At 53.7% G+C, this 25,855-nt stretch overlaps 4 protein-coding genes across 4 annotated transcripts; 2 read left to right on the top strand and 2 right to left on the bottom strand.

Annotated features, from left to right (window-relative positions):
• Positions 1-3,039: 3,039 nt before the first annotated feature.
• On the top strand, positions 3,040-6,625 carry CTHT_0070420 (uncharacterized protein; the record flags this gene model as incomplete). Its single annotated transcript, XM_006697255.1, has 2 exons — positions 3,040-3,124; positions 3,183-6,625. 2 exons carry the CDS (start codon positions 3,040-3,042, stop codon positions 6,623-6,625), a joined length of 3,528 nt encoding a protein of 1,175 aa, XP_006697318.1.
• Positions 6,626-7,761: 1,136 nt separating this feature from the next.
• On the bottom strand, positions 7,762-10,107 carry CTHT_0070430 (uncharacterized protein; the record flags this gene model as incomplete). The annotated part of the gene is made up of 1 exon (XM_006697256.1): positions 7,762-10,107. The coding sequence occupies one exon, from the start codon at positions 10,105-10,107 to the stop codon at positions 7,762-7,764; it is 2,346 nt and encodes a 781-aa protein (XP_006697319.1).
• A 1,182-nt stretch (positions 10,108-11,289) lies between these two features.
• Positions 11,290-12,783, top strand: CTHT_0070440 (uncharacterized protein; the record flags this gene model as incomplete). Its single annotated transcript, XM_006697257.1, has 1 exon — positions 11,290-12,783. The coding sequence occupies one exon, from the start codon at positions 11,290-11,292 to the stop codon at positions 12,781-12,783; it is 1,494 nt and encodes a 497-aa protein (XP_006697320.1).
• Positions 12,784-13,267: 484 nt separating this feature from the next.
• Positions 13,268-14,774, bottom strand: CTHT_0070450 (aspartyl aminopeptidase-like protein; the record flags this gene model as incomplete). Its single annotated transcript, XM_006697258.1, has 2 exons — positions 13,268-14,664; positions 14,717-14,774. 2 exons carry the CDS (start codon positions 14,772-14,774, stop codon positions 13,268-13,270), a joined length of 1,455 nt encoding a protein of 484 aa, XP_006697321.1.
• Positions 14,775-25,855: the final 11,081 nt, after the last annotated feature.

Genomic DNA, 25,855 nt, shown 5'->3' on the forward strand with positions numbered 1-25,855 from the left:
AGAAGGGGGGGGGGTGGGGGAGGAGGTAGGCAGGCAGGACGGATGGATGGAGGTTCCCACCCGCCCGGGCTTTGAAGTTTCGGAGAGTAGGATCGGCATGCCGCTTGTGTGAGGACTCGGTGGTTGGGCCCGGTTCTCAGCACTGGATCTCGGTCAATATTATCGGTGACACATTGTGGCAAAGAGGTTGGAGGATTGCTGCTGGTTGAGGGTAAGGTGACGTATCGCGTCTGAGACATGGCATACGGAAGCATGGTCCGGCGTCATGGCTGTAAAGTAAATAAGTAAATAGATAGTAGCCTGAAGAAGATGGGCGCATTAACCTGGGTTGTGCGGTCCCGGTCAGCCTCCTCTTCAAACTTTCTTCTTCTTCTTCTTATTCAATCTTTGCCATCTGTATACGAGCCGTACGAGCCTGGCTTGCCCTACGCTTGCGGGATACCCATCTCTGATCGAGGTAGACGACCAACTGGCAGCTCATTATGACATTCCCGATTTGTTTCTTTGCTTTTGTGAGTGGTTATGCGACGTGCTGTCCTCACCGCTCATTGGCATCGGATGTCTTGGGTTGAATACGGTCTCGATGGTGCTTGCGGTTGAACCAAGAAAAAACATGACCCCAATTAGTGATGGGTCTTGCACGCACACTTCCCAGATTTGGGCGTAGAGTCACCGCTGTGTTCCCCCACAGTCTTGGGGTGATGGATGTGGTACAGCGGCCTTCCATTTCACAGACTTTCTTGATTTAGGTACCTACCCGGATAGTTCTGAAAGTGATGATAACCTTCCGGTTGTGAAGGTTCATCAAGCGTCTTGAAAAAAAAAAACAAAGTGATGGTGACAATGAACGTGCGTCTACCTGTGTGCTAGGACTATCAAACAGATCAAATAATAAAGTTGCTGTCTGTGAGCTTTGAACTCGGAAAAGCTCTTCAACTCCCATTCATTGCTCAAGTCATCCGATCTCGAGTCCTTAACCAGGAGAGAGCATGTGATGTTAGTTGAGGCTGTTGCCTGGTGTTGTTGCCTAATGTTGCTGCCTGGTGGGGAAGAGTCAAGGCTGAAAGGGTCCTCTGCAAAACAAAGCCGCATTCTCAATTGACTAGAGATTCAATCCAGCAGACTTACAGTAGTTACACTCTTCAAATAAGAATCCTATTCAAATAGAACTATAAACCCAGGACTATCCTCACAATGCCGTCGTTAATGGTGGATGGAAGCTGGTGCTGTTGGAGTCGAGCCGGACATGGTGGGGAAGACCCTGGTGGGCCGGGAGGGGCCAGTGAAGTCGGGATCCTCCACAAATCTGGGGTCGGCTCCACCAGAAAATCTTGGCACCGCCCTAATGCAAGGGGCGGGGTTTTCGAGGTCGACAGCTCGAGTCGACATTGGCCTGACAATTGCGTTGTTCAATTTCCCATATCACGCTTGTCTCGTAACTAAAAATCCTGCGCATCACCTGTTCCTGCTAGTATCACGCATATTGCGCTCAGACTAGCTGCATTGTCGTTGGTCGACATTACTACAGTTCAAACCAAGCAATAAGAAAGGCCTGTACCCATAGCGCTTCCTCCTGCTCATTTTTCTCCTCTTGTTTTCTTTGCCCTTTGCGGGCGGACTGACGTTTGCTCGTGCGCGCCCTGATCGCCATCCATGTTGCATCCCGCGCCTTGGCCATGTGCTTTTCAGCTGTCAAAGCCGCCCCAGGAAGGTTTAGTCAGGCACCGTTCACAAGCCGACAACCATTAGACTTTTGCTTAGGATTGGAGCTCGCTCGAGAAAATTTTGCAATCGCCGAGGGATCGCGGAAGCTGCTGTCCAGAGTCTAAAGAAATCGGTGGCTGGTGGCTGGTTGGCTCCAAACCGAGGCGAACAAACGACAAAAATCAATGTCTATGAGGTAGCCCGGGCCGCGCAAAGCCCAAACGGTCTCAGAGATCTCCTAGAAGCCCGGGAGTCCAAGCCGTTTAGCCTGCCTCGAGACGTGTCTCACCCGGACTCCCGAGGATCGGCTCGTTGATCCTCGACCACTGCCATGTTTGAGCCCCAAGCCCGAGATCTTTGTCGAGCATCGGCAGTTGCGTCGGCGTCTTAGCCTCGGGCATGAACCTTTTTTACGTCCTCGCTGTAACGGTGTCATCTGATGATCTGAACATGTCGTGGTGACTTAAGCTGAGATATGGAACGAACGCAACGTCCCTTGTCATCCTGTCTGCCAGTCCAAGCGCGAGTCCCTGAGCTGGATCCCTTCCTTCTGCAACCCCACAAACCCCTGCGTTAGCATGACGGCTAATGCCGCTCTGCTGCTCCAGCCGGGTATCGGTGTTGACGGTGACGTTGTTGACGTCCCTCCGGCGTCTGACTGCCCAATCGATTTCCGACATGACAGCTGAACTTGCCCAGACGGCAGCCACCGGGATGCCCGTCGAAACGTGTTTCGGACTCGTGCCGACGATGCCCGCGCAAACGGCATCTCTGAACGAGCCGGCGGTGGACAGATGTTTGTTGTGGGCTGCCGTATGTCCATGCTGAAGTATTGACTTCTCGTGCTGGTTCTGTTGGTTTCCCTAAACTCTCCCAATATCCCACTGCCTCTGTTATACCGCAGGATCACGTCCTGCGTTTGATTATGGTGGCTCAAAATTAGCCCTTCACCTCATGATCCTAGGAGTCCCTTCTTTTCCCCCCTCCCCCCCCCCCTCCTTGCTTCCCTTCGTCCGGTGGTTTCTAGGCTTGGTGACCTCAGCTAGCTGGTGAAACTTCATCGTAGGTTGTATGCCTACTCTCAAAACTCTCTTCCAACATCGAATCTTCACTGCAGTATAGGTGTCAACGGAAGACATGAGTATATCGTCAAGCTCGTGGGGCAAGACTCTGATCTGTCTGTGCCTGTGTCTTCTGGCTATCCTTACTGCGGTTGATGCACGAGCTTTGGGGAGAAGACAAGAGCAGGACGATGGAGAGCAGAGCACGGCGTCGTTGTTGTCGATAACGGCGACGGCAACGACTATCGAGAGTGAGACCACTCCGTCGCCAACCATGAATTCATCCGTCTTTCAAAATGCCACGAGAACAATGAGCGAGCCGACCCCAACTGTCACGTCCATCGTGGACCTCCTAAACAGTACGTCCTCAAACTTGGAAACCCATATATGATTATACCCACTTGCTAACTCTCGCAGCCACGATCCCCGCGGGTCAACTCCCCCTCAAGCCAGTCATAACCCCCGGCTGGTCCGTCGCCGGCACCATCCTCCTCATCACCGGCCTCTTCTACACCCTGATCGGCATCCGCGCGAAGCGCTGGCACACCTTCTTCGGCACGGCCTTCCTCGGCGCGCTGGGCACGACTGTCCTGATCCTCTACCTCATGACGCCCCCCGTCTCCAACGCCGTACAAGGGGGCTTCGTCGTGGCGGCCGTGTTCACCGGCGCCGTGCTGGGCGGCCTGGCTGTCGTGCTGATCGACGTGTTCGATTGCTTCGGCTGTTTGTTGGGAGGGTTCTGTTTTAGCATGTGGCTGCTGACGTTGTCGCCCGGAGGGTTGGTGAAGAAGAAGAGCTTGAAGATCGTGTTTATCGCGGTGTTTATGGTGGCGGCGTTTTCGTTGTACTTTAGTCGGTGGACGAGGAGGTATGGGTCGGTGGGATGTATCGCTTTTTCAGGTGCTACGGCGGTCGTGCTGGGTATTGATTGCTTCAGCCGGGCTGGGCTGCGCGAGTTCTGGGCTTATCTGTGGGAGCTGAACGATAAGTTGTTTCCAGACGGGACCGTGACGTACCCGCTGACGAGGGGGATCCGGGTCGAGCTGGCGGTTACGGTAATCTTGGCTGTGATGGGCGCCATGTCGCAGGTTAAGATATGGAGGATTATCAGGGAGAGGAGGGAGAAGGGCAATAAGCCGTCGGATAAGGAGGAGGAAGAGCTACCGGGTAGTGATGAGGAAGAGGCGATGCAGCGGCGGCAGATGGAAGAGATTAACAGGGAGAAGGAGGAGTGGGAGAAGATATATGGGAATGGACGGTCGTCGGATACGGAGATCGGCACGCCGGAGACGAGGAAGACGTCGACGGAGGGAAGCGTCGCGAAGGATGGGCCTGAAGGGGAGGGGAAGGGGCAACGTAAAGATGGGGAGGGTGAGCAACAGGTGCCGGATGATGATGATGATGATGATGATGATGATGATGATGATGGCAGAGACAGTGGGGTTCAAGGTATCGAGGAGGATAACGACCAAGGAAAGGTGGCGAAAAAACAGACGCCTCCAGAAACGGCACATCCGGCAATGGCACCGAAGATGATGGCACGAGAAAGGATGACACCAGATTCGATGGTCCTTCCTGAGAACCACCCCCCGATGACACCCCAAACTGACTACCAGACGCCGTCTATCCCTGTCGACGCAGAGCATGATGACGGAGACAGGTCGTCTGTTGCGGCAACGGTTGACGAGACCGACGTGTGTCAGGAGCCAGAAATCCCAGTCCCTCCTGAGCTGCCCGCCAGATCGGAGAGGCGTCCAAGGTCAGCCATGATCAGCCCGGTTCCCGGGCACGAGAGCGTGCCCGCTACCTCGACTCCAGCGAAGCCGGTGTTCAACTACGCGCCGCCGATAGAACCGCAGGAGCCGTTGCGCGCCGATTCTGACTCGATCGCGGCCACCTTGGACTCGCTCGGGTCCGACAGGGGTCAATATGACGACGATCTTGATCTGGACTACTCGGCTGATGACGCGAGGAGAATGGCGCTGGATCAGAAGACGCAGCTGACTGTTCCCTCGACGCTGGGGCAGAGGACATCCCAGCTCACCTCAGATGTTTCAGCCCAGGAACTGACGGCCCGGGCAGTGGAGATGGTAAGGGCGACGCTGGCGACCGTGCCAGAGCCGCGGCGCATGAGGGGTTTGTCGCGGTCATCCAGTCTGCCGGATATCTCTACGCCCAGCAGGAGTTCCGTGCGGCGCAGCAAGTCGGAGGGCTTCCTCGTACCATGGGGTCACACGCCGGTCGATCCTAAGCCAGTTGAGGAGCAGCACCAGGAGGCAAGATCTAACAAGGACGCCGAATCGAATGTCTCCTTCCGGACTGCGCTAGCCCGGCTGACCAAGTCCAATCTCCCGCCTGCCTTCCCACAGGTTGCGCTCACCTACCGCATGCAGGAGTGGGCGAAGCACCTGGATGCCGCCGAAACTCCCGAGCCGGATCCCCTGACTATCGAGGAAGGCCGCGCGGTGTCCCCTGACGGCGAACAGGCTGCGCCGGTGGATGTTAGGGACCTGCAGATGACGCCGCAGAACGCGTCCGTCCCGCCGGCTGTGCTGCCAAAGAGGGTCAGCGCGATGTCAGGGCATGAGCAGTACTACTCGAGCAGCGGGTCTACCGGTGGTAGGACGTCCGGGTCGAGCTATCCTGATCTAGCTGGGTATCTGTTCCCGAACCCGCCGACGGCGAATAAGGTAAATCGGAGGTCGGCGTCGGCGATGGCGAGGGGGTTGCAGGAGGAGGCTATTGCTGAGGAGGTGAGTGCGGGTATGAGCGTGCGGAAAAACGAGCAGACTGTAGAGTCAGGGGGGAAGAATCCGGCTCGTGGATACTACAGAGTGTCTTCTTCGGCCTCCTTCCCTGACCTGCTGGACGCCCAACAACCTCTTGCACTCCAACAACAGCCCAAGCCCCAGACTCTGATCGGCATGCGCGAGATGCTGCTCAAGACTCGCGCTTCGATTGTCAATAACGGCCTCGCAAACGACACGACTCTGCACATCCCATACGAGGCAGCTCGTCCCGCTTCTGACGCCGGCTCCGTCCGGAACTACCCCGTCTCTCCCGGACTCCAGTCCTCTTCCGGCAGCCCCCCGTCTACCCGCCCGTCAGCCGACCTAGATGACCTGCCTCTCTCCCAGCGTCGTGCCCTCCTCCAACGGAGCAGCAGCGTCTTGAGCAACCATTCAACTGGCGCTCCAACTCCCATTCCCCCTACCACCATGGGCACGAACCCGGGGTTGGCAGCTCCCGCCCCCCTCGTCCAAACCACCCTCGCGCCCGTCATGCCGACAACTCCAACTCCCATTCTGCCGCCCATAACCACAACGCCCCAACTAACCCCCGAAGCAGCCCGCCAAGCCCGTCTAGCCTCCTTCCGCGCCAGCGTCGCTGCCGATTTGCAGTCCCGTTCTCCCCCGCCGATTATCAGCCGCGGGCATTCCCCGACCCCAGGGGCTGGGCCGTCGTCGCTCAACCTGAACCTGAATATTAATCCGTCCCTGCAATCATTGCAGCATACCTACCAATCCTACACCCCTTACCTCAATGGTACCACCACCAACCCGACCCTAACCAATCTCATCCCCTCGAACGCCGCTGCCGCCGAAGCCCAACGCCAACAGCAGGAGCGCGCCGAGGCGTTACGAACGATGGAGCTGCGCCGGAGTAAACTGTTGAGTGAAAGGCAGGCCGAGGCAGCGCGAAGAGAGGCACAGATTAGAGAGAAGAAGAGAATAGAGCGGGAGTGGGAGACGAGGATGGTTTTTGGGGGCAAGGAAGTCATGGAGATGCATCGGGGGGCTTTGAGGAGGTTGCAGTCTGGTTCGCAGTCTAAGACAAAAGAGAGGGGGGGGGGGAATTGAAGGTTGAGGGGGGGAAAGGAGTGGGGAGAGAATGAGGAGGGGGGAGGAGGGGATATGAGTGATGGAAAGCATGAGATGAGCGGATGAGAAGCAGATGAGATATATGAGGAGGAAGCCAAAAACGTGAGGAGGAGATGAGGAGATGAGAGAAAATTGGATTTGGTTGGACAGGAGTACGGCATAGGAAGGTTTCAAGATACCGGATGGTATACCTTATTGTAATGATTTTGCTTTCTTTTTTTTTTCGGCTGGGTGGTTAGGTTTCGGCTTATACTTGGAATGGAAGGCAAAGTTGTTAATTCTCATCTTATAATTTTTTTTTTTTTTTACGTTGAGATATCAAAACAAAATACACCAGTTTCAACTTTTATATGTTAATACCATTTACATGGAAGAAGTTTGGGTGGCTTTTGGTTCAATGGTGAAAGGAAAAAAAAGTGAATGTGGATATGTGGATTATTAACTAGGATGACTGATTAGAGTAGTTCGTAAATATCAATGCTTCAATTTGATATGAAGTCAAAGTTTCTCCCTCTTGACCCTAGCTCTTGAAGAATAAACGACTAAGACCCCCAATTTCAAAGAGCTACGTGCTCGCGATTTCAACCAGTTTTAAGCACAAAGGACAGAAATACCATGGATATCGCGACAAAACCCAAACAGCCACACTGTATTAAAGATTAGAATATGACCCGATCTTCTAACGCCGACCCAATGCCAAAATGATCTGACATGCTATGATGAACATAACCCGAACAAGTGACCGAACCCTTCCTATGCCGCCCATTTGCTTCAGCTATTTGTCCTCTCTGACCGAAAGAGAGGTTAATGATTCAAGGTAGGTAGGTAGGTATTCTGTGACCCAACAAACGGGTAACCCGTACCCCCTTGCCAATTGCTCTGCTCATCCGTGGAAGACATTATTAAAGGGGTATGTAGGGAAGAATTAAAAAAAAAAAAAGTTAAAGTCAGATGAACCGAAACAGCGCTGACTGATTGGAGCCAGAGACCGAGGGAAATCTCCAGAGTGTATGAGCGAAGAGTGAGAAGGGCAACTAGCCCGTATAGCTACTCGGCTAACGTGAGCGAAAGTCGTGGGGCCTGGTCGTAAGAGACCGAGAAGGAGTCAAGGACGTCTAATGGGCTGTGGTGTGTGCCCTAGTGAGCACATCCCCATCCCCATCCCCATCCCCATCCCCCCTTTCCCCGGAACTGTCAGCAGCCTGAAAGCTCTCGCCCTCTTCTCCATTTCTAGTCCCGTACGGAGAGCCAGACCGAGACTCAGCAGCATATGGAGGGAGATCTTCCCTCTCACCGTCTTCATCAACCGTCCTATCCTCATTTTCACTCTCTGTAACCCTAACCTCCGGCACAGCGACCCGCCCCGGCAAAGGCTCACTCGCAACTCCCCCCCTCCTACTCTGCTGCGGCTGGCTCCCGCCCCCAAACAACCCCGCCAACCCCAGCGTGATACTCAGACTCCTCACCCTTCCCATGCCACCCGTGATCCCGTCCCTGTTCGTACTACTCCCCCGAGCGCTCCTTCCCCCACCACCCAAGAACCTTACACGCCCCGCAAGGGTTGGAAACGCCAACGGACTTTGTGCCTCAGCCCCGGAAGCGGACCCCGTGCGCGCTTCAATATCATCACTCCCGTACTGGGGGCGGCCATACGAAGCAGACTGTGTATGCGCAAGCAACGTATCTGCCACCACAGCCGAGAGAGTCGAAGAAAACGGAGACGGGGAATATACTGGGTGAGGATGTGGGTGATGATGGTAATGGTGTTGGCAGGCATATGCGCCGTAAGAGGTTGATGGTCTCGTCGCGGGACCTGTGCGCGGTGTGCGGGCTGGGGTTGAGGGCGCCGCGAGGGTGAGGGAGCCGCGGTGGGATGGAGTCGTTGGACGTTGCCGGGGTTCTGTGCTAGGGGTTGTGGTTGGAGGTTCTTCGGAGAGGTTACCCAGTAATGGAACTGCTTCTGAAGCGGGTTCAGCAGTGAGAGATTGAGGTTTTTGCCACTGGCTGCGGGGAGTGAATAAACCACTAGAAGAGTCAGATGGCTTCCAGAGGGCAGATACAATGCTGGAGTAGGAAGCCCGAGAGGATGATCTACGCGCGCGAGTCGAGCGTGTTGAAGTACGCCGGGGAGGGGAAGGAGGTGTTTGAGGGTAGACTGGCGGGGCGGGAGCGAGACCGACAGTCTCTTCCTCCCTCTCGACCTCCTCAACCTCCTCAACTTCGTCCTCGCCTTCCTCCTCCACATCCTGGCGCGGCCGGCCGGTGGTGATAAGAAAGACGCCGAAGAAGGTGAAGAGACATCCGCCCACGAAGGTGAGTGCCTGATTGGCGGTAGTCCGCTCAAAATCGCGGTAGAGTACCGCGCTCCCGATGATGACGCTGATGGTGAAGAGCACGAATTGCGTGGGGATGACTTGGGTCGAGTCGAAGCGCTGGAGGGCCTTGTTCAAGTAGCGGACTTGCATGAGTGCTGTGGACAGCAAAACGAAGGCTAAGACGTAGGTGATAGGCGTCGTGAAGGCTGCGACAAAGTTGGACGACAACATCGAGGAGACGCCCTTGGTCGCTAGGGCCGTGTACCCTCCAAACAAACCGACCAGCCCGAGGTCGATGAGGATAGTCCTGCTCCCGTACCGCGGACTAAGCCACATCAACGTCGCAATAAACGCACAGCACACCGCCGTATAAACCTCGAACTCAACCGTGGTAATCGCCTCCCACACCTCTCGCGGTCCCAACTTCGTCTCCTCCGTCTGCGCGCTCAACACGACCGTCACAGCCCCTGCCACAGAGATCAGCACACCCCAAAAGTCCTGCGCGCGAAATATCTCGTTGAAAAACAGCGGCGCAATGACGCAGTTGGACACGATGGCCACCACGCCGAGGGGGCTGACGATGGACGCAGGCGCGAAGCCGTAGGCGAGGAAGTTGCCTAATTCACCGACGGTTATGAGTGCTTGGCCGAGCCACCAGTAGGGATCTTTGAGGTAGGTTGATGCGACTTTGGTGTTGGTAATGTCATCGGAGGGGGCGTTGCTGGAGGAGGAGCTGTCAGATTGGAAGGATTGCGTTAGAGGGTCGGTTTCGGAGGGGAAGCGGTCGTCGTCTTTGGGGGGGATGATGATGGGTATGATTGAGCTGCTATTTGCTGTCGCGGTATGCCCATTCGATGCTCCCTGTCCTTGGGTCTGCCCCCCGGCGCCGTACACTCCCGTCCCGTTCGTCTTCTTCGCCGCTTTCCTCGCCTGTCGCGCGCGCTCTCTAATCTCCAGGCGCTTGCGATGTAGCCGGATGTGGGCATATCGCTGAACGTTGAGGGCCAGCGAAATCAGCACGTTACCGCAGATGGCGATGATGATGCCGATCAGGCTGGACCAGTTCTGGAGCTCGTCGGGGCTGTCGCCATTGTCGGGATTGGACTGCCATGGCCAGGCTCGCTCGACGGGCGGTATAGGTCCCATTGGGATCCGATTTTCTGGGAGATGCATTAGATACATTGATCGATCGCGATCAATCAATCAATCAATGGGTTCGTCGGCAATGTACTAGTCGAAAAAAGCTGAGAAGATGGGGCAATGTCAAGCATCAGGTATCAGTCAAGCATCAGGTATCAGGTATCGTGGTAGATCGCCCCTGTCGCGGTCCAGGCACAGCGGGGTCGCGGATGGAAGTCGGGTGTCATGGATGGACTGTGTGACCAGCGATGTTTGATCTGGAGATGTCGTCGTAGTTGTTGGTCGAGCGAACCGCAGCTTGAAGTTGGTCGATTTTCTCTTCTTTTTTTTTTTCTTACAACTTGGGTCACGGTTAAACTGCCATTGGCTATCAGACCATGTTCGTGCGAGCTATCACAGTACCTATTTTTAAATGCAAATAGCGGGGGCAATAGTGCATGCAGCTCAGCCTAAAAGAAGCCGCAAGGACGAAACGAGCTGTAAAAATTACATTGCATAAAAAGGGGGGATTTATGAAGTGCAAATTGGCATGGCAATTAACAAAGTAAATCCATTTCATCGCCATCGTAACCTAAAATTACCTCTACACATACTCGCGGCTTCGCGTCGTCACTAGCGATGCTAGTGCCGATCTGTATGTACCCTGGCGACCGTTACAGTGTCGATATTGTAAGGCACTGTATGTATAGGGCCTGCATGATTGTTTTCATGTGAAAGATCATGATGCCTAGCTGGCTAGGGAACAATCAAGTACAGTTGCAAAGGATCTAAAGAGGAGATTTAGCAGCCTCAATTGAACTATAGCCATCTAAATAAGATATTCCTCTCCCCACCCACCCAGTTTTCTCAGGCGGAGTGGCAAAGCTAACGTACTGTTCACTGAGCAATGACGTCTGCACAGTGTGTCAGCTGCACAAGTTCCCACCCCTGCAGCTGCCCCACAGCGGGGTACCCACATAATCGGTGGCTTAGCTTACATAATCAAGTGGGGGCCATCCTCGATGAAAGCTGGACTCAAGTGAAAGCCGGGATGCCGTCTTCACCCGGCGGCTTCGACATCAACCGAACAACGAAGAACTGTTTGCAAAATCTGCGCATCGTCATCACCTTACACAGCGACATCTCATCCAAATCACTGAAGTACGACAAAAAGAAGCAAGAAGACATCGAGAGAAGGACACTCTAGCTATGGGAAGCTCCTCTGACGACAACAACCCCCCCATCAATCCCTTTATCCGCTTCGCCCAACACGTCAACCAGAACATCCAAGCCGGCCTCAACACCATCAACCCCTTCGCCTCTTCCTCCTCCAACCCTTCCCCACCCCAGTCCTTGCCAGCCTCTAGCGACACCCAAACTCCCTCCGACGCCATCGTCCCCTCTACCGACAACCTCCCCTCCGCCCCCCTCGACCCCGCCACCGCCCACTTCGAAACCCGGCTCTCCCTGCTCCGAGGCGGTACGCGTCCCGAAGCTGACCTCGCCTGGCGCCTGTTTCTGCGGCACTCAACCTACTCACCGTTACGCCTGGACCGCGAGCTGGGATGGCGGCCGCGCCCGTATTGCCCCGACGATCCGGGACTGGATACAAGCCAGTTCGGGTGGGCAGATGCGTTTGAGGATCTGATGCTCGCACAGTCGGGGGTGGAGAGGATGAGCGATTTGCGGGAGAAGAGCGAGTTGTTTGAGGGATGGGCGTTTGGAAGTCGTGGACTTCCTTGGGATGAGGGGGAGAAGGATGTTACGGCTGTGTGGAGGCCGTTTCATTTTACCTTTCCGTTTGGGATGGGGTTCGGGTTTGGCGGCGTCTACGGGCCGGTGACGTTCGGAGCGGCGGGGAGCAGGGAGTGGAGGGAGATGGCTTGGTTGAGGAGGATGCACGAGCGGCGGCTGAACGAGGTGTATTTCCCGGTTCAGGAGCTGGGGAAAGGGGGGTATCGCAGTCCGGAAACGATGGAGGAGTGGGTCGAGTTTAGGCGGAGGGAGGCTGAGCGGCGCAAGGCGATGCAAGATGCTTGGGGCAGGCGGCTGGATAACAAGCCGTATGAGTCGTTCGGCGAGGAGTGGGAGCGCATGCTGGAGAGCTTCGGCCTATCAGATCGTTCGACCGAGAACAAGGACGGCAAGAAGGACGGCCACAGCGTCATCGATGAGATCAAGTCTGTCTTCAAAGCGTTCGACGACCTGTTCCCCCGCCACGGCCATAACAAAAAGGACGAGAACCACAACCCCGACACCGACTTAGACCTCTTCGAATCCGCTCGCTCCGCCTTCGAAGACACGCACCGCTCCCTCTCTACCTTCTTCAAGACCTTCTCCAACGCATGGAAGGACGCGACCAACGCCGCTGCCTTCCCTCCCATCCCTCGTTCCTCTTCCAACAACCCAGCCGGGTCTAATCCAACCAAGGTCGAAACGACCGAGTCGATGGAAGACGGCCTGATGAAGCGCGTCACCAAGAAGGAGTACGACGACGGCAAGGGGACGACGCACGTCGTGCACGAAACCACGTGGACGGATGAGGAGGGGAGGGTGGTCAGGAGCCAGAGGAGTGAAACGTATCGGCAACAGAGTTCGTGGGTTAGGAAGGGGGGGGAGGAAGAGAACAAGGAGAAGAAGGAGGGGGAGGGGGAGGGGGAGGGGAATAAGAAGGATGGGAATGGAGGTTGGTTTTGGAACTAAGTAGGAGATCCAGACTGTAGGATGGTAAGGGGGGAAGGGGGGGAGTGAAAACAACTCTGTTCACTCATGCGAATGGTGAGATTGAAATGTTACGAGTAGGAAACGAAAACTGTATCTTGGGACTTTTTGTGTATATAGTATAGTATATATCCACACCCCCCTTAAAATTTAGCATCAAGATGATACCCTTGGCTCCTCGTGTTGATGGGTCAAATGTGCAAGACTACAAGCCTTTCTATGATCTCTTTCAGGTTTTCTCCCTCGCTATCCCTGGACCTTACCGTAACACCACATTGATATGTTTGTTTTTTTTTTTTTTTCCGTTACACTCGTGCTTAGTCTCATAGAAGTCAGACTTGGACGGACCCCTTGATCACAGAATTCGCTTCATCATATTTCATTTCAATTTTCGCCCACACCAGGTATATATCCTATCGATCCGGTTGACCCATCCAACCTTTGCTAACGATATATCCAACACCGCTCAATCAACCAAAATCCTCCCCTCCAACTCCCCAAACCGGCTCAAAAACCCCTCAAACAGCCTCACCGCAAACTCCACATCCTTCACGCCCCCCATCTCCCTAATACTATGCATCGCCAGCTGCGGATTCCCCATATCCAGCGTCCTCACCCCAAGCTTAGCACTCAACATCGGCCCAATAGTACTCCCACACGGCGAGTCGTTCTTAACCACAAACAACTGCAGCGGCACGGCCCGGGAGCGCGCCACCTCCTGCAGCAAAACAATACCAGGCGAGTTGGTGGCATACCGCTGGTTGGCATTGATCTTGATCACAGGACCGCCGTTGATGGAAGGGGTGTGATTGCGCTCGTACTTGGCGGCGTAGTTGGGGTGCACCGCGTGCGCCATGTCGGCGGAGAGGAGGAAGGAGGTTGACAGGGTTTGCTCGAAGGCTGTGGAGGAGGCTGATGGGGGGTTGGAGGCGTCGGAGAGGGAGGGGGTCACGGAGAGGCGGCGCAGGATGGCTGGGAGGAGGTTCGAGTCGGCGCCGTGCGCCGAGAGCGAGCCGATTTCTTCGTGGTCGAAGCACGCCACAAGACGGATGGATTTGTCGTTGTCGAGGGGGACGGTTGAGACGGAGGTGATGAGGCCTTTGATGGCGCAGAAGGTCGAGTTAAGGTTGTCCAGGCGCGCGGAGTAGATGAACTCGTCGTTCATGCCGCCTATGCAGGCCTTTTGGGTGTCGTAGAGGACCAGCTCGAAGTCGACGATTTGGGAGACGTCTACGCCGGCTTGCTCGGCGACCAGTTCCAAGAATCTGGGGTGATGACGCTCGGGGAGGGCCTTCAAGGGCTGATAGTCGGCTTCGCTGGCGCTGTCGGCGGTCTCAGTGGCCGGCCTGTTCAGCTCGGCCTCGACCAAACCGGCAATGGGCAACAGCTCGTCCTCCTTATTGGGGTTGAAGTTGGACTCGCGGTGCAGGTGGATCGCTAGATGGGGGATCCGCAGGATAGGCTTATCGATCTTGACCAACTTCTGCACAAAGTTGGGTTCGCCGCCCTCACTCCCCTCGCGAACCAGGACACGACCGGCAACGCTCAGGTCCCGATCAAACCAGCTATGCCAGATGCCGCCGCCGTACGTCTCGACGCCGACCTGCAGGTACCCGTTGGCGGAGCGCTTGCTGACGGGCTTGACTCGGAGGCAGGGAGAATCGGTATGCGCGCCGATCATGCCGATGGGGTTACCCGGCTGCCAGCGCTTGCCGACGGCGAAGGCGACGACCGACGATCCGTTGCGTGTCAGATAGTACTTCCCGCCGGGCTGAACCGTGGATGCCCAGTTGTCGCGCTCCTTGATCTTGGTGAAGCCGGCGGCATCGAGGAGCGCCGCAGCGCTGGCGGTCGCGTGGTAGGCTGGGGGATTGTCAGCAGGGACTTTTAGTTAAGAGGAGACTGAGGAGCTTACGGGTAGGCGAGGCATTCACAAAGTCAAGGAACTCGAGAGCAGCCTGTGGAGGAGCCATCGTGATAGGCCTATCAGGAGTCGCTGGAGAGGATGTCGATGTCGATGCCGATGTTGATGCAGACAAGGATACAGAAGAAGGGCGGGAGAGGAAGCGGTATGCTGTCAGAACCGGACCCCGAGGCAGCACTGGGCGCTGGACGGGGAGAAGACCGATACAACTATTGATACAGCGGCGGGGAAAGCCAGTCAAGGGGGCTGAAGCCACAGCAGCAGACACAAGACTGGACGGGCGAGACAAGCGAGCCGCTTGCACAGTAGAAAAGGCACGTGTCCCTGGGCTGAGCATGGGGAACTGAAGATGGATTTTGGCGTTGCGGGGTGCCATTGGTGCCATTAGTGTGGTCACTGCAGAGGACGCGGGGTCCACGGGTACCTCATGCAGCACAGCGCATGCGGCAGCCGCTTCAGCTTGGGCTTTAGAGCATCCACCTTTGGCGTTTCTCTGACTTTGTGAAATCACCAAAACCCCCGGTCCCAAGCTGCTCTGTCAGCCCAGGTCTCACGCTGCAGCTCCAGGCTCCCACATCATCGGTCCACTTTATAAGTGGGTCCATGGGTCCGAGGTTTTCAGGGACCTTTTTGTTATGTCTGCTTGTCCTATCCTCTCCCTGCATTGACAATTTTTTTTTTTTTTTAGTTATTGAGTTCTCATACTATTAAGAAATACAGTGAACACTCCAGATCTCCAAGAAATCAACGGTATACACTCGAAACCGAGGATGGCACTGCTTCATGTTCCCTCGGATGGTAGCATCAGCTTCCCGCGGGGAGTGCTCTTTATCGATAATGTTGGCTTGACCAATCAGCCCGAAAACTAAACTCAGCAACCCACCTAAGCCCCCCACGGGGCCACAACCCCCCCAGGGGGAAGCACCCGGCATTGGACCCGCTGCCGATCACAGCCCACCTCGCCCAACATCAACAGTCGTCAGAAGTCCTTGCTACTGTCGTAACACGAGTTTCCAATTATGATGGATAACATGGGCTAAACATCCGGAACCAGCAAGATAATGGGGTGAGAATGGGTCTCCGAGAACAGGATGTATGCTACAACCGTACCTCCCCAATTCCCTGGAAACTATCATCTCAGCAATGTCGCTCACACCCTTCCACAAGCAAGGATGGGAGATTGAAAGGCACAAATGCGAATGGTCCCACCTGTGGATAGGAGCCCGAGAGTAACCAAGTTGTGTAGTAGCGATGGATGGTTGCCTATAGCCAGCTCCAGAAACTTAGCCCTCAACATCTCCCACAACAACTCACGAAGAAAAACCAGCAATTAAGGGGGGGCGAAGTGAAAAATGAAGCTTCACTTTCGGCATTGCCACGACGTTTCTGGCGGTGCTTCCAGCCCCAGTATACAACTTGTATCTCAGCGCCAAGTGATTGATTGGACTGTTCCTCCAGTCAGGTTACGTATATGCCTAATTATATATAATGGAGGTCTGTTGGATCTCTGTGTAAGCTTAGGGACAGGGCATAAGTCGCTGGAGTGGCAACCTGGCAGACTAACGACTGCTGGCCCGCCCAGATGGGCGGCCTGCCTGCGGCTATCATATCATAGCTGGGCAGCCAAAGGAGGAAGGGGAGGCATATAGTTAAGGAAGTCTCTCGTCATTTCCACAGCCTAGACATTAGGGTCAAATCTTGTTGCAACTTTCATGCAACATTGCAAAAAGACTATCACCATGCCTTCTGAGCGGTAAGACTTCAGGTTGCTTCCCGGCGATTTGCCTTTGCCCTATTCGTGTGAGTTTTGTTGGGACTTGGACGAGAGCAAAATTTTCTTTCCGGAGAACGTGATGGAACGTGTTCGTCCATGCCAGAAGACGTTTCGATAATCTGCATAAAAAGGATGCGACAACCGGCTGGCAATTTGGCGTGTCGTTTTTTTTTTTTTGGCTTAACCAAAGAGCTGGGTTGTCCACGAGGGATTTGAACGTAAGAATGTTTCAGTCAACTTCCTCGGCATCGGTAAATCCAAGAGATGGGTGCAGTACCTACTGTATACCTTGATTCGGGGGTTCTGATTTACGGTCTCCCTATCTTTTACAGATTCCGATTCTATCCCTGACCACCGTTCGAAATCGATCAAGCCTATTCCTCTTTTGCTAAGCATGCGGAACGCTACACAATACGAGGGACTACAACCCCAATACAGGTAGAATGAACAGGTTGTCCTGCCGACCCGCGTTGTTGATGTCAACCTTACCGCTAACGGACTACAGCCATCTGTTCTTGAGATCAAAAGCTCTCTTCGGAGATACGTCACTGCGCTGAGCTATCCGTGGGAGAACGCTCTACCTCTGAGGTTAGCTACGGCCAATCTCGATCAGTTCAAATCTAGCATTCCCTAGACAAAGACACCACCCCCCCAAAAAAAACTACAAGATGCAATGCTCATTACCTACAGGTTCGGCCTCCGGTATATATGGATCGATGCGCTCACCATCGTCCAAGAGAACCCGAGAGATTAGGAACGTGAGGCGGCCCAGATGGCTAGCGTCTACGGCAATGCCTACTTGACTATCGCCGCTGCAGACTCGATTGATCGTTATTACAGCATTTATTATTCCGCGTAATGCTTCTCTTCAAGCCCTTCGAGTTTGGCTTACATCTCTCAGCCAAGAGATGGGTCATATTGAATTTGTTGATCTTGACTCTCTCCTCCCCGGGAATATTTACGTTCGAATGTGGTGGAAAGCTGAGCACGAAAATAGTCCTATCCGACGCGGGCGTGGACATCTCAAGATTGTCTTCTCTCACGCCGCATGATATCATATACTTAGAACGAGACACGTTGGGACTGTCGTTGTGAGGTGAAAGGGGGCTTTTGCTGGTGTTTCGGCAAACATATATTCGACCAACTACCGAAGCATTGAACCTTACCATGTTCGCAGCACGAAACTTTGATCCAGGCAGACTTCAGAAGGAAACCATAACTGGGAGGCAGATAATCTTAAATCAGATAGTAAAATGTTATAGCCTTCAGACTCCTCATTTCTCTCGAAAGGCGACAAGAAAACCAAATCCAACCTATTCCAACTTTGGACCGCGCTTAAAAAGGAATATAGTCGTCATAAGCTAACTCTACCCTCCCACAAACACTTCTGCCTTGTCAAGTATTGTCAATTATTGTCAGTGCCCTCACCTCGGTGCTTCTCAATAAGCAGCTACTGGGCACCTACCACGCTGGCATCTTCCGCGGCACGTTTCCCGCGGCTTTGGCCTGGTTCAAAGGCACTTTTCTAGACCGCTCCTCGCCAATGAAACGCTTTCCTCCGACTTGGTCGTGGGCATCTCTTGACTATGGCGTATGTTACGTCCCCATACTTAGACTCCCAGAACACAATTCCAAGTGGTGCGAGCTAGTTGATATGGATGACGAAAAGCTCACCATCTGGGAGCTCGTCATCAACGCGGTGCTGAATCGCCAGTCTTCCAGAGACCGTTCCTCAAAGGTTGACCGAGGCCGCTTCCCGAAGTCTCAATGGCATATCGTTTAGCGATATCAGCTTACCTTCGTGTGCTAGCGATGTCTTCTTCCTAGGCATCAACCTGCCCTAGTCTTTACTGCCTGATATTCGGTTCAATTCAACCCCTCCCCCCAGCCTTGGTAGCTGTCAGACTATATGCTGTATCAATGTCGGTTTAATCCACTCCCGTGGTTATTACCGCAGAACGTCGTGTGGTTGATGATAGGGGCAATGGGGAACAGGATGAAGGCCGTCGCGTTGGTGCTGGCTGAGGTGCCGGGACAACTGGGGGTTTTCTGGAAGGGGTTGGGCTTAGGACGGATATGATGAAAAAAAAACTCTGACGCCGGAGAAAGGAGGGAAGTCATGATTATATGGGGGGGGGGTATGTGCATTGTGGACAATGTTGAAGAACACAGTGAAATCTTGGGACAGGATGAAACTATTGTAAAAACTATAGAGAAAATCATTATTTCCATAAACACAAAACACCCCTCCAGAGCAATGCGTAGATGTTTAATTGCCTGTTCACATTCCCTTCAGCATCCTTAAGAAGCCATGGGCCCAATGATGCTGGCCGGAAGCATGGACGGACAACACAAACAGTATCCGACTCTATACTTTACCGATAGGTTAACTCATGATTGGCAACCAAACCAAAAAGCCCTACGTCCTGTTATTCTCAAAGCTATAGTCTTACCTAGAACTGTATACCTAGAGAGTTTTATCCTAAATTACTTCAGACTTGCGGTTGCACCCTTATGCGGATATACGACGCTCAGCTATCTGCTCTGAGCCTCAAGCTGATTAATAAACCGACGAGGATGAGCTACTTTTACCCGAGCACTAACCGACTAACTTTTCTTTAGCTAAATGTGTTATTGGTCGGTAATCTTCTCGACCAGAAAAGTCAATCACTTTCTATGAAATTTCTACAGTTAGTTGTTTTCTGGACTGGCAAAGCCAGTTTGGAGCCAGTTATTTCGTAACTGGTAAAGTCGGTCGGTCGGTCGGTCAGTTGGTTAGTCAGTCGGTCGATCGGCTATTATTAGGGAGAAAAAAAAGCAGGAGCTAGATAGAGCCAACAGAATGAAATAACTTCGTAGTATAGAACAACTTGAGTAAGATAGTAGTAGTTTTTTGAAGATTGACCGCGCTATTTATGCTTAGATAATCGAAGGTTTAGAGGCAGTGCTGCTTGAATTAAGCGGACATTGCCACTCGAAGGATCGGGAGAGATAATTGCTGACATTGTACTGCGGAAAGTGAACTATAAGGATCACATCTACTGCGTTTCAAGAGGCGGGTAGTTCGGATAGTACATGAACGAAGTACAGGAGTTTGCAGTAGGCTGTTTCTAAGGTCGAAGAAGGTGCAAGTTCTCAAGACATGACTCAGCTTTGCATGTTTAAAAACATTTGTACATGAGCCCGTCTTATAGGTAGCAAGAGGTTCAGTTGCCAAGGGAAAATGGCCAGCCCGGTGGATTAGTCTACTGGAATTGGACAGTTTCTCGGTTTTCTCGGTGCTTAACCAGTCATTTGGGAGAAGGTTCCTCAAGTTTATCGGAGTTGGTTGTTGAAAGTTTATTAACATCCGACCGACTTGACTCGCTTAGATCAGATGAAATGGATTGTCAAAGAGAGAAAACCGACTTAGAAGTTTTGAGGGACACTCGCATTATAGCCACTCCTCCGACAATTACGCTCTTTTTCCCCCTTGTGTATCAAGTGAGCCGTCTCAAGCGAGGCACAAGCTAGGTTCTCCTCAAAAGGATATGCACCTATTGATCGAGATGATCCAGGGGCACAACCATGCAAGTGGTAGGAGTTCACTCGGCAGTGTTTCCCTCCAACGCTCTCCCCCATTCTAGAGAATGTACTCCCCCAATCCACATGCGTGGCAAAACACCCCGTTAATTTGTCCCCCTCCCACTAGCGTAACGTGTCAAACACTACTGCACATATAACTCGAGCAGAGAGAAAGTTGCAGAGAGAGAGGGAACCAAGTGATGTGGCACATCGGACATCGGGCTGTCATTGAGCTGTCAAGGTGTGGCCAATCGTGGGGTAGCTCACTGCTTGCCAGCTGGACAAGGGTGCTTCCGTTCAAGTTGCCTTGTGTGGAATGAACATTGCAAGTCGCACAAAAGATAGAAGAGTGTAGAATGGAAATGAACCAAAAGTCACTTGAGATTTGGTTCTCGGAGGGACCAACTTTGTCTCGGGTTGAAGAAGTTTTATCGACATTGAACTTTTTATCTTGACCGACCCAAAAGTCGCGAAAGCTGTTCAATCTACAGCCCTCTTTTCATCCGAACTCTGACCAACTGGCCGATCAACCAATCGATCAGGCTGGCAACCAGGCAAATCGCAGATCAGTTGACCTGCATTGCTCCCTATGAATGATGACAAAGAAGATCTGAACAAAATGTGGGGGAGCCCAATGTTGACCTAGTAGTGGGAGGGTCCGCACTGAAGGGGCAGCTCACTCACTCATTTGGGTCGCCCAGCCCAGCCCATCCTTACCAAGGCTTGATTGATGTGACCACGTCCCTGGATGTTAGTGGCGACGATCACACAGCTTGGATGTATCAAGAGGGTGTTGACAGGAACTCAATTGGGAAATTTCCCATTTAGAAGGATGGGATTGGGGCATTGATTGACAGTCTTTGGGGAACTCCTTGTCATGATGGGTAATTGCCATGAGTAGCATCTCATTCTACAACTGCCAGGAGGGGTTTGTTGACTAGAGAGAAGGAAGGGAAGGGCGGGGGTGTTGTTGATGTTGCATCGTCAGCTTGTCACCCTCGAGCTTTGAGGGTTAGGGTATTATGTCTTTCTGCACACGAAGGCTACATCACATAGCAGAACAGCCAATTCCCTCCAATTCTTGATGAAACCCTCCATCCAAAGCAGGGAAAGCTTTTTGCGTCTCTCCATTCTGTCTTGTTCTTCTTGATGACAGGTATTTGCTCAGTCGAACTCAGCAACCAGATCCTCAGCTCGCCGTCGTCCACGAAATTCGGTTGTAACCTTTCGAAGTAATGCTCATCAGTCCGCCCAACATTTCGCATGTGGGTTAAATTCTCACTCGCCTATGTACGTGTGCAGCACAGCTCTCGAATCCTACGTCTCACTGTCGACATCATCTCTCGCTGCCGGACAAAAGTCAGCGAAACCCATTCGGATTCGTGCGATCTCCCAAATCGCAACAACGACAACGGCAACGACAGGGGAGCGACAACTGTGGCATGAGGCGAACGCCCCCTGTCATTGGTCAGATCACTTGGACCCACCTTGTGTATCCACATTTACGCTAACCTCATTAGGGAAGTGGGGGTAGGTGGTGTTTGATCCCGTTCCCACTGGCAGGCAAGCTGGGGGAGAGCGAGCGACGCCGAGTGATGATGGCAGACCGTTATGTTGTGGCGATCAGCGAGCGCACGGCGCACGCACCTCGCCAACCAGCTGCTGCATACCGCACGACAACGGTGACAACCTTGTCGCCCCATCCTGTCCAGCTCTCGCCCTGTCGTCAGGTCTAGATCCTACCTGCTCCTCCACTGTGACATTGCTGGTGTTGGAATAGATAGGAGTGGCTTTTGCCAGGTGATGAGCGGCTCAAAGCCGTCAATTCCCTCTTTTGCTGAATCTCATCAAGTTCAAGGCTTGGATTTGGACTCGAACCAGCTCCCTTAATGACCAGCAGCTATGGCTGCTGATCCGACTCCTAGGTCTGTTGTGCATCCATCACCAGGGCCCCAGCATGCAGCAGCGCGCGTTCTCCCGGTTTCACATCTCGTCAACACGGCAGCTTACCGGGACTAGGCCAAGGGTCCATGTGGGGTTTCTTCCACGGATTGCAGTGCGCAAAGAGACCTCAGTCCAAAAGCCGGCCAAGTCAAGATTGATGAGGTGAACTGTAACACTCGCAGTTCAGCTGCTTAGTGGGGACTCAAAAGCTGTTCTCTTTCATCAGGCCATTACCTTGAAGAGCAGGCGAAGAGAGTGACACATGTAGAGGGGGAGGTTGGGATGATGCACAACACATGACCATGCTGTCACCGGATTCCTGGAAACGCTCTTCTAGGAAGTGATATGATAGCGGGTGTGGTTGTGCAAGCCCAGTCTCGAGGCTTTCGCTCTCAAAACTCCTCCCATCTCCCCTCCAGCCAACTTGACTCATTCCATTTCATAGCTCGGGTGTTCAAATATTCTTCCCATACCAACAAGCGCCACTGGTGCCATGTTCATGGAGCAAGAGAGTGAAGCCCTGGTTCCCAGGTTGTAGGCTAAATGGGACTGGGTGCGGATACAACTGTAGACATAACCCACGAAGGAGGTGCACGGGCATGTTAGCGCCGAACCGTTGAAGAAGTGTCACCTAGAACGGGATGATCGGTCTATCGGTCTACCGGAGAGGAAATGTCATGGTGTTGTTTGTTTTCGCCGTTTTGGTTTATGTGGTGAAGAGTGTGAGAGTGCTGAGCCCCGAGGGGCACTATCAATTTTTGCTGGTCGCTTGTGACTTGGAGGCCAAGAAACTCAACCCAGGCACGTGAAGCAAACACAATACGCGATGGAGAGGCTCGGAGAACGCATGCCCCAAGAACACGTTGAATTCCAAATTTTTATTCGGAATATTTTTTTTTGTTTTGGAGTTGAGAGGGGGGCCAAGGAAATACTACACTTCGGCCGAATTGGCAAAACCGGAGAGCTTGGGGCCGGCCGTTCAATCCCGGTGCGGGGAGTTGGACAAAAAAGTTGTGGGATCACCATCTGAGAGTGGGCGGGCATACGTACGTTGAGAGAACCGTCTCCGCGCAAACAATTTGGTTCTCGCCCTAATTCCCCGGATTTTCGTAGCAGTAGACCATCAACCGCATCATTTCGACGGGAACTCGATGATCGCTCTGGAGCCAGGAACCCGCACCAGAGCCAAACTCCAGATGCCCAACCCGCACGGCGGAGGATCAGTCAGAATCCACCAGTTCCAAACAACCTGGTGGAGTATCAGAGAGCTGTGCTGAGGCACCTGAGGCACTGACCAGACTTACACTCAAACCCAGAGCACAGCCTTTGCGTTGTTGGGCTCTTGATGGGGGCATCCCAGCTGTTAATTTTGTAACAGGACACAGTCAACATGTGTTGATGGCACTTGATAAGTGTTTGTCTTCTAAAAAGCAGGGTCTGAACGGGGTGGCTTGTGTTGGGGTGCGCTCGTGGGTCCCAAACTGGACATAAGAGTCCCCAAGCCGGACGGCCAAGGGCCCTGGCCAGAGCTTAAATCTTGGGATGGCGGGAACGCGGGCAACGGGTGCCTGCCCCTCGCCCCACCAAAACTTTTTTTTCCCAGGTGCCCGCTCTAGCATAAGAAGAGGTGTAGACCTTTCACGACGAGAACAGATTGGAGGAGACGAAAACACATACAATGATACCAGGGCAGAATGCGGATCTCGGGCATTGTGGTCAAGGAAAGAAAGTAGTTTAACGCACCGTGGAAATCAGCCAGCGGACGCCGGACGGGGCCTCATTGGCAGGCATTTTGCTGCCCTCGTTGGATGCGTGAATACCCACTCCGCAGTGGAGCCGCTCCGCAAGGGGGAAGCTTTTTAGGACGAGACCATCTCGAAGCCGGTCTGAAGCTGATGGACGTTCAGGTTGGTGCGTCGCCAGACCAAGCCGGCGACCGTGGCTCGGATCTCGGCGAGCTGCCGAGTGGGTGCAAATGGGGAGCTGTATGTAGTCTTCATCATCACTGCGTGGAATCCATCGCAATTTTTTTTTCTGATTTTGCATGTAGCGCTCGCTGCCAGATCTGAGCGCCCGTTCGTCCTGGTTGCTGCTCTCTGTCTTCCACTCCCGCTCGAACCCTGGCCATTGATCTCACGCTCCGTTACGGCAACGGGCTCTAGTGGCTGAGCAGGGATAACCCTGGTAACAACCTCAAATTCTGGGCAGAATCGGGCGAGGCACAAGAATTGCAAGCCCCATCTGTGCATTGCCCAACCCGGCTGTTGCGCAGTTGCCAGCTCTTGGGAACTGCCGTCCGATTTGGCGAAGTTGTCGCTTTAGATGCGGCGTATTGGAGTCGATGTCTATTGTTTGCGGTTGCGCGATGCTAGAGTGGAAGCGATGTAGACCCAGATCGCGCGCGCGGTCCGCATTTTGATCCAGCCAAGGGTTCAGATCTGGTTGTGGAAAAGAAAAAGTGAAAAAAAAAAAAAGAGAGCTGAGTTGGCGGAGATGGCGGCTTGGTCCAGACAGTCGGATCAGTCTTGGGCTTTCAGGTCTTTGGGGCACGCTCGTACCGTACATGACACTGTATAGATAGACGCGGCGTTGTGTTGGGTACGGTAATTTTCCCCAAGGCCAAGCAAGTTGTAACTCAACCCATCAACGTCGAGATGCCAAAAACTATGCATACGGCGAGGAGCCATGAGAGGAGCGCTGGCCCTGCCTGATCAAAGTAACGGAAAGGCAGGCTTGGGCGTGGACATGGGAGCAGCCTGGTTGGTTGTGTGTCCGAGGTGAACCAGGCAACGTAACGATAATTAGGATCGGTGACGGTTTTGACGGTTTTGCAACTGGCAGCCAGCAGTCGGATTCCGCCCCGGTCACGCAGAAGCGTGCAGACCTCATCTTGATTTGCCTGGTTGTAGGGAGCGGAGTACGTACCTGGCTAACCTGGACAGGCTCACTTCAGCTTGGCCTTGGCTCGTGTTTCCCTCTTTCCTCGAATTGCGGGTGGCCGACGGCGAGAGCAACGGTGTCGAGCTGATGAGAAACATCCAAGGATAGTCAACTATCACCAGGATACAAGCTCATAGAGTCAGATGGCCGGCCCAGAGTGGGCAGACTTCCGTCTTTCTGTCAACCTTCTGACGGTTTGACCGCCCAGTCAGTCAATGCCCACCTCATCGAGCGGACAGCCCACACGCCCGCCCACCGGTTCGGCAGTGGGGTTAACCATCCAACCATTTTAAGCGCGCCATCGCCAGGCGACCTTAAAGCCCTGGGGGCTCTTCTCTAGGGACCTGGTACCTTTTTTTTGTGCGCTCGGGCTCTGGCGGCCTGTGAGGCCTAAGACCCGACTTTTTTTGTTATGGAAGCTCTCCGCGACTGCACTTGCGGAGCATTGGCAACAGCAATGGCTAGATAGTGTTGCGAGCGAAGAGCGCAGAGATCGCAGGCTGTTGTTTTGGCAGGCTCCAAGGTCTCCAACAAGCTTTGCGGGTTTCCCGAGGCTGGCAGGCCACCCAAGTGATTTTCAGGCCCTGCTTTTCTCGTCTCTCACTCACCCTCTCGGGCAGCCCCTGGTCGTCATCAACGAGCCACTGGCAGATTGAGCAGGGGTGCAGCTGTGGGTACCTGCGCGCGTACCAACCACACCCAGCTGTGTACCGGTTGGGTACCGCAGCTTCGGTGCCCGCCCCGGTTGGAGTGGATTGTGATATGCAGCCGTGACAAGCGCCGATGGGTAGTAGGGAAAGGCTGTCCCATGCCGCGCTTCCAACATTGAGACACCAGAGAGTTAGCCGAGGGCAGCAAATACATTTGCAAAGAGTGGATAGTTTTGCGTGCCGCAGTGCATGATATGG

Source organism: Thermochaetoides thermophila, assembly GCF_000221225.1.
Source record: "Thermochaetoides thermophila DSM 1495 unplaced genomic scaffold scf7180000011822, whole genome shotgun sequence".
NCBI classification, from domain to species: domain Eukaryota; kingdom Fungi; phylum Ascomycota; class Sordariomycetes; order Sordariales; family Chaetomiaceae; genus Thermochaetoides; species Thermochaetoides thermophila.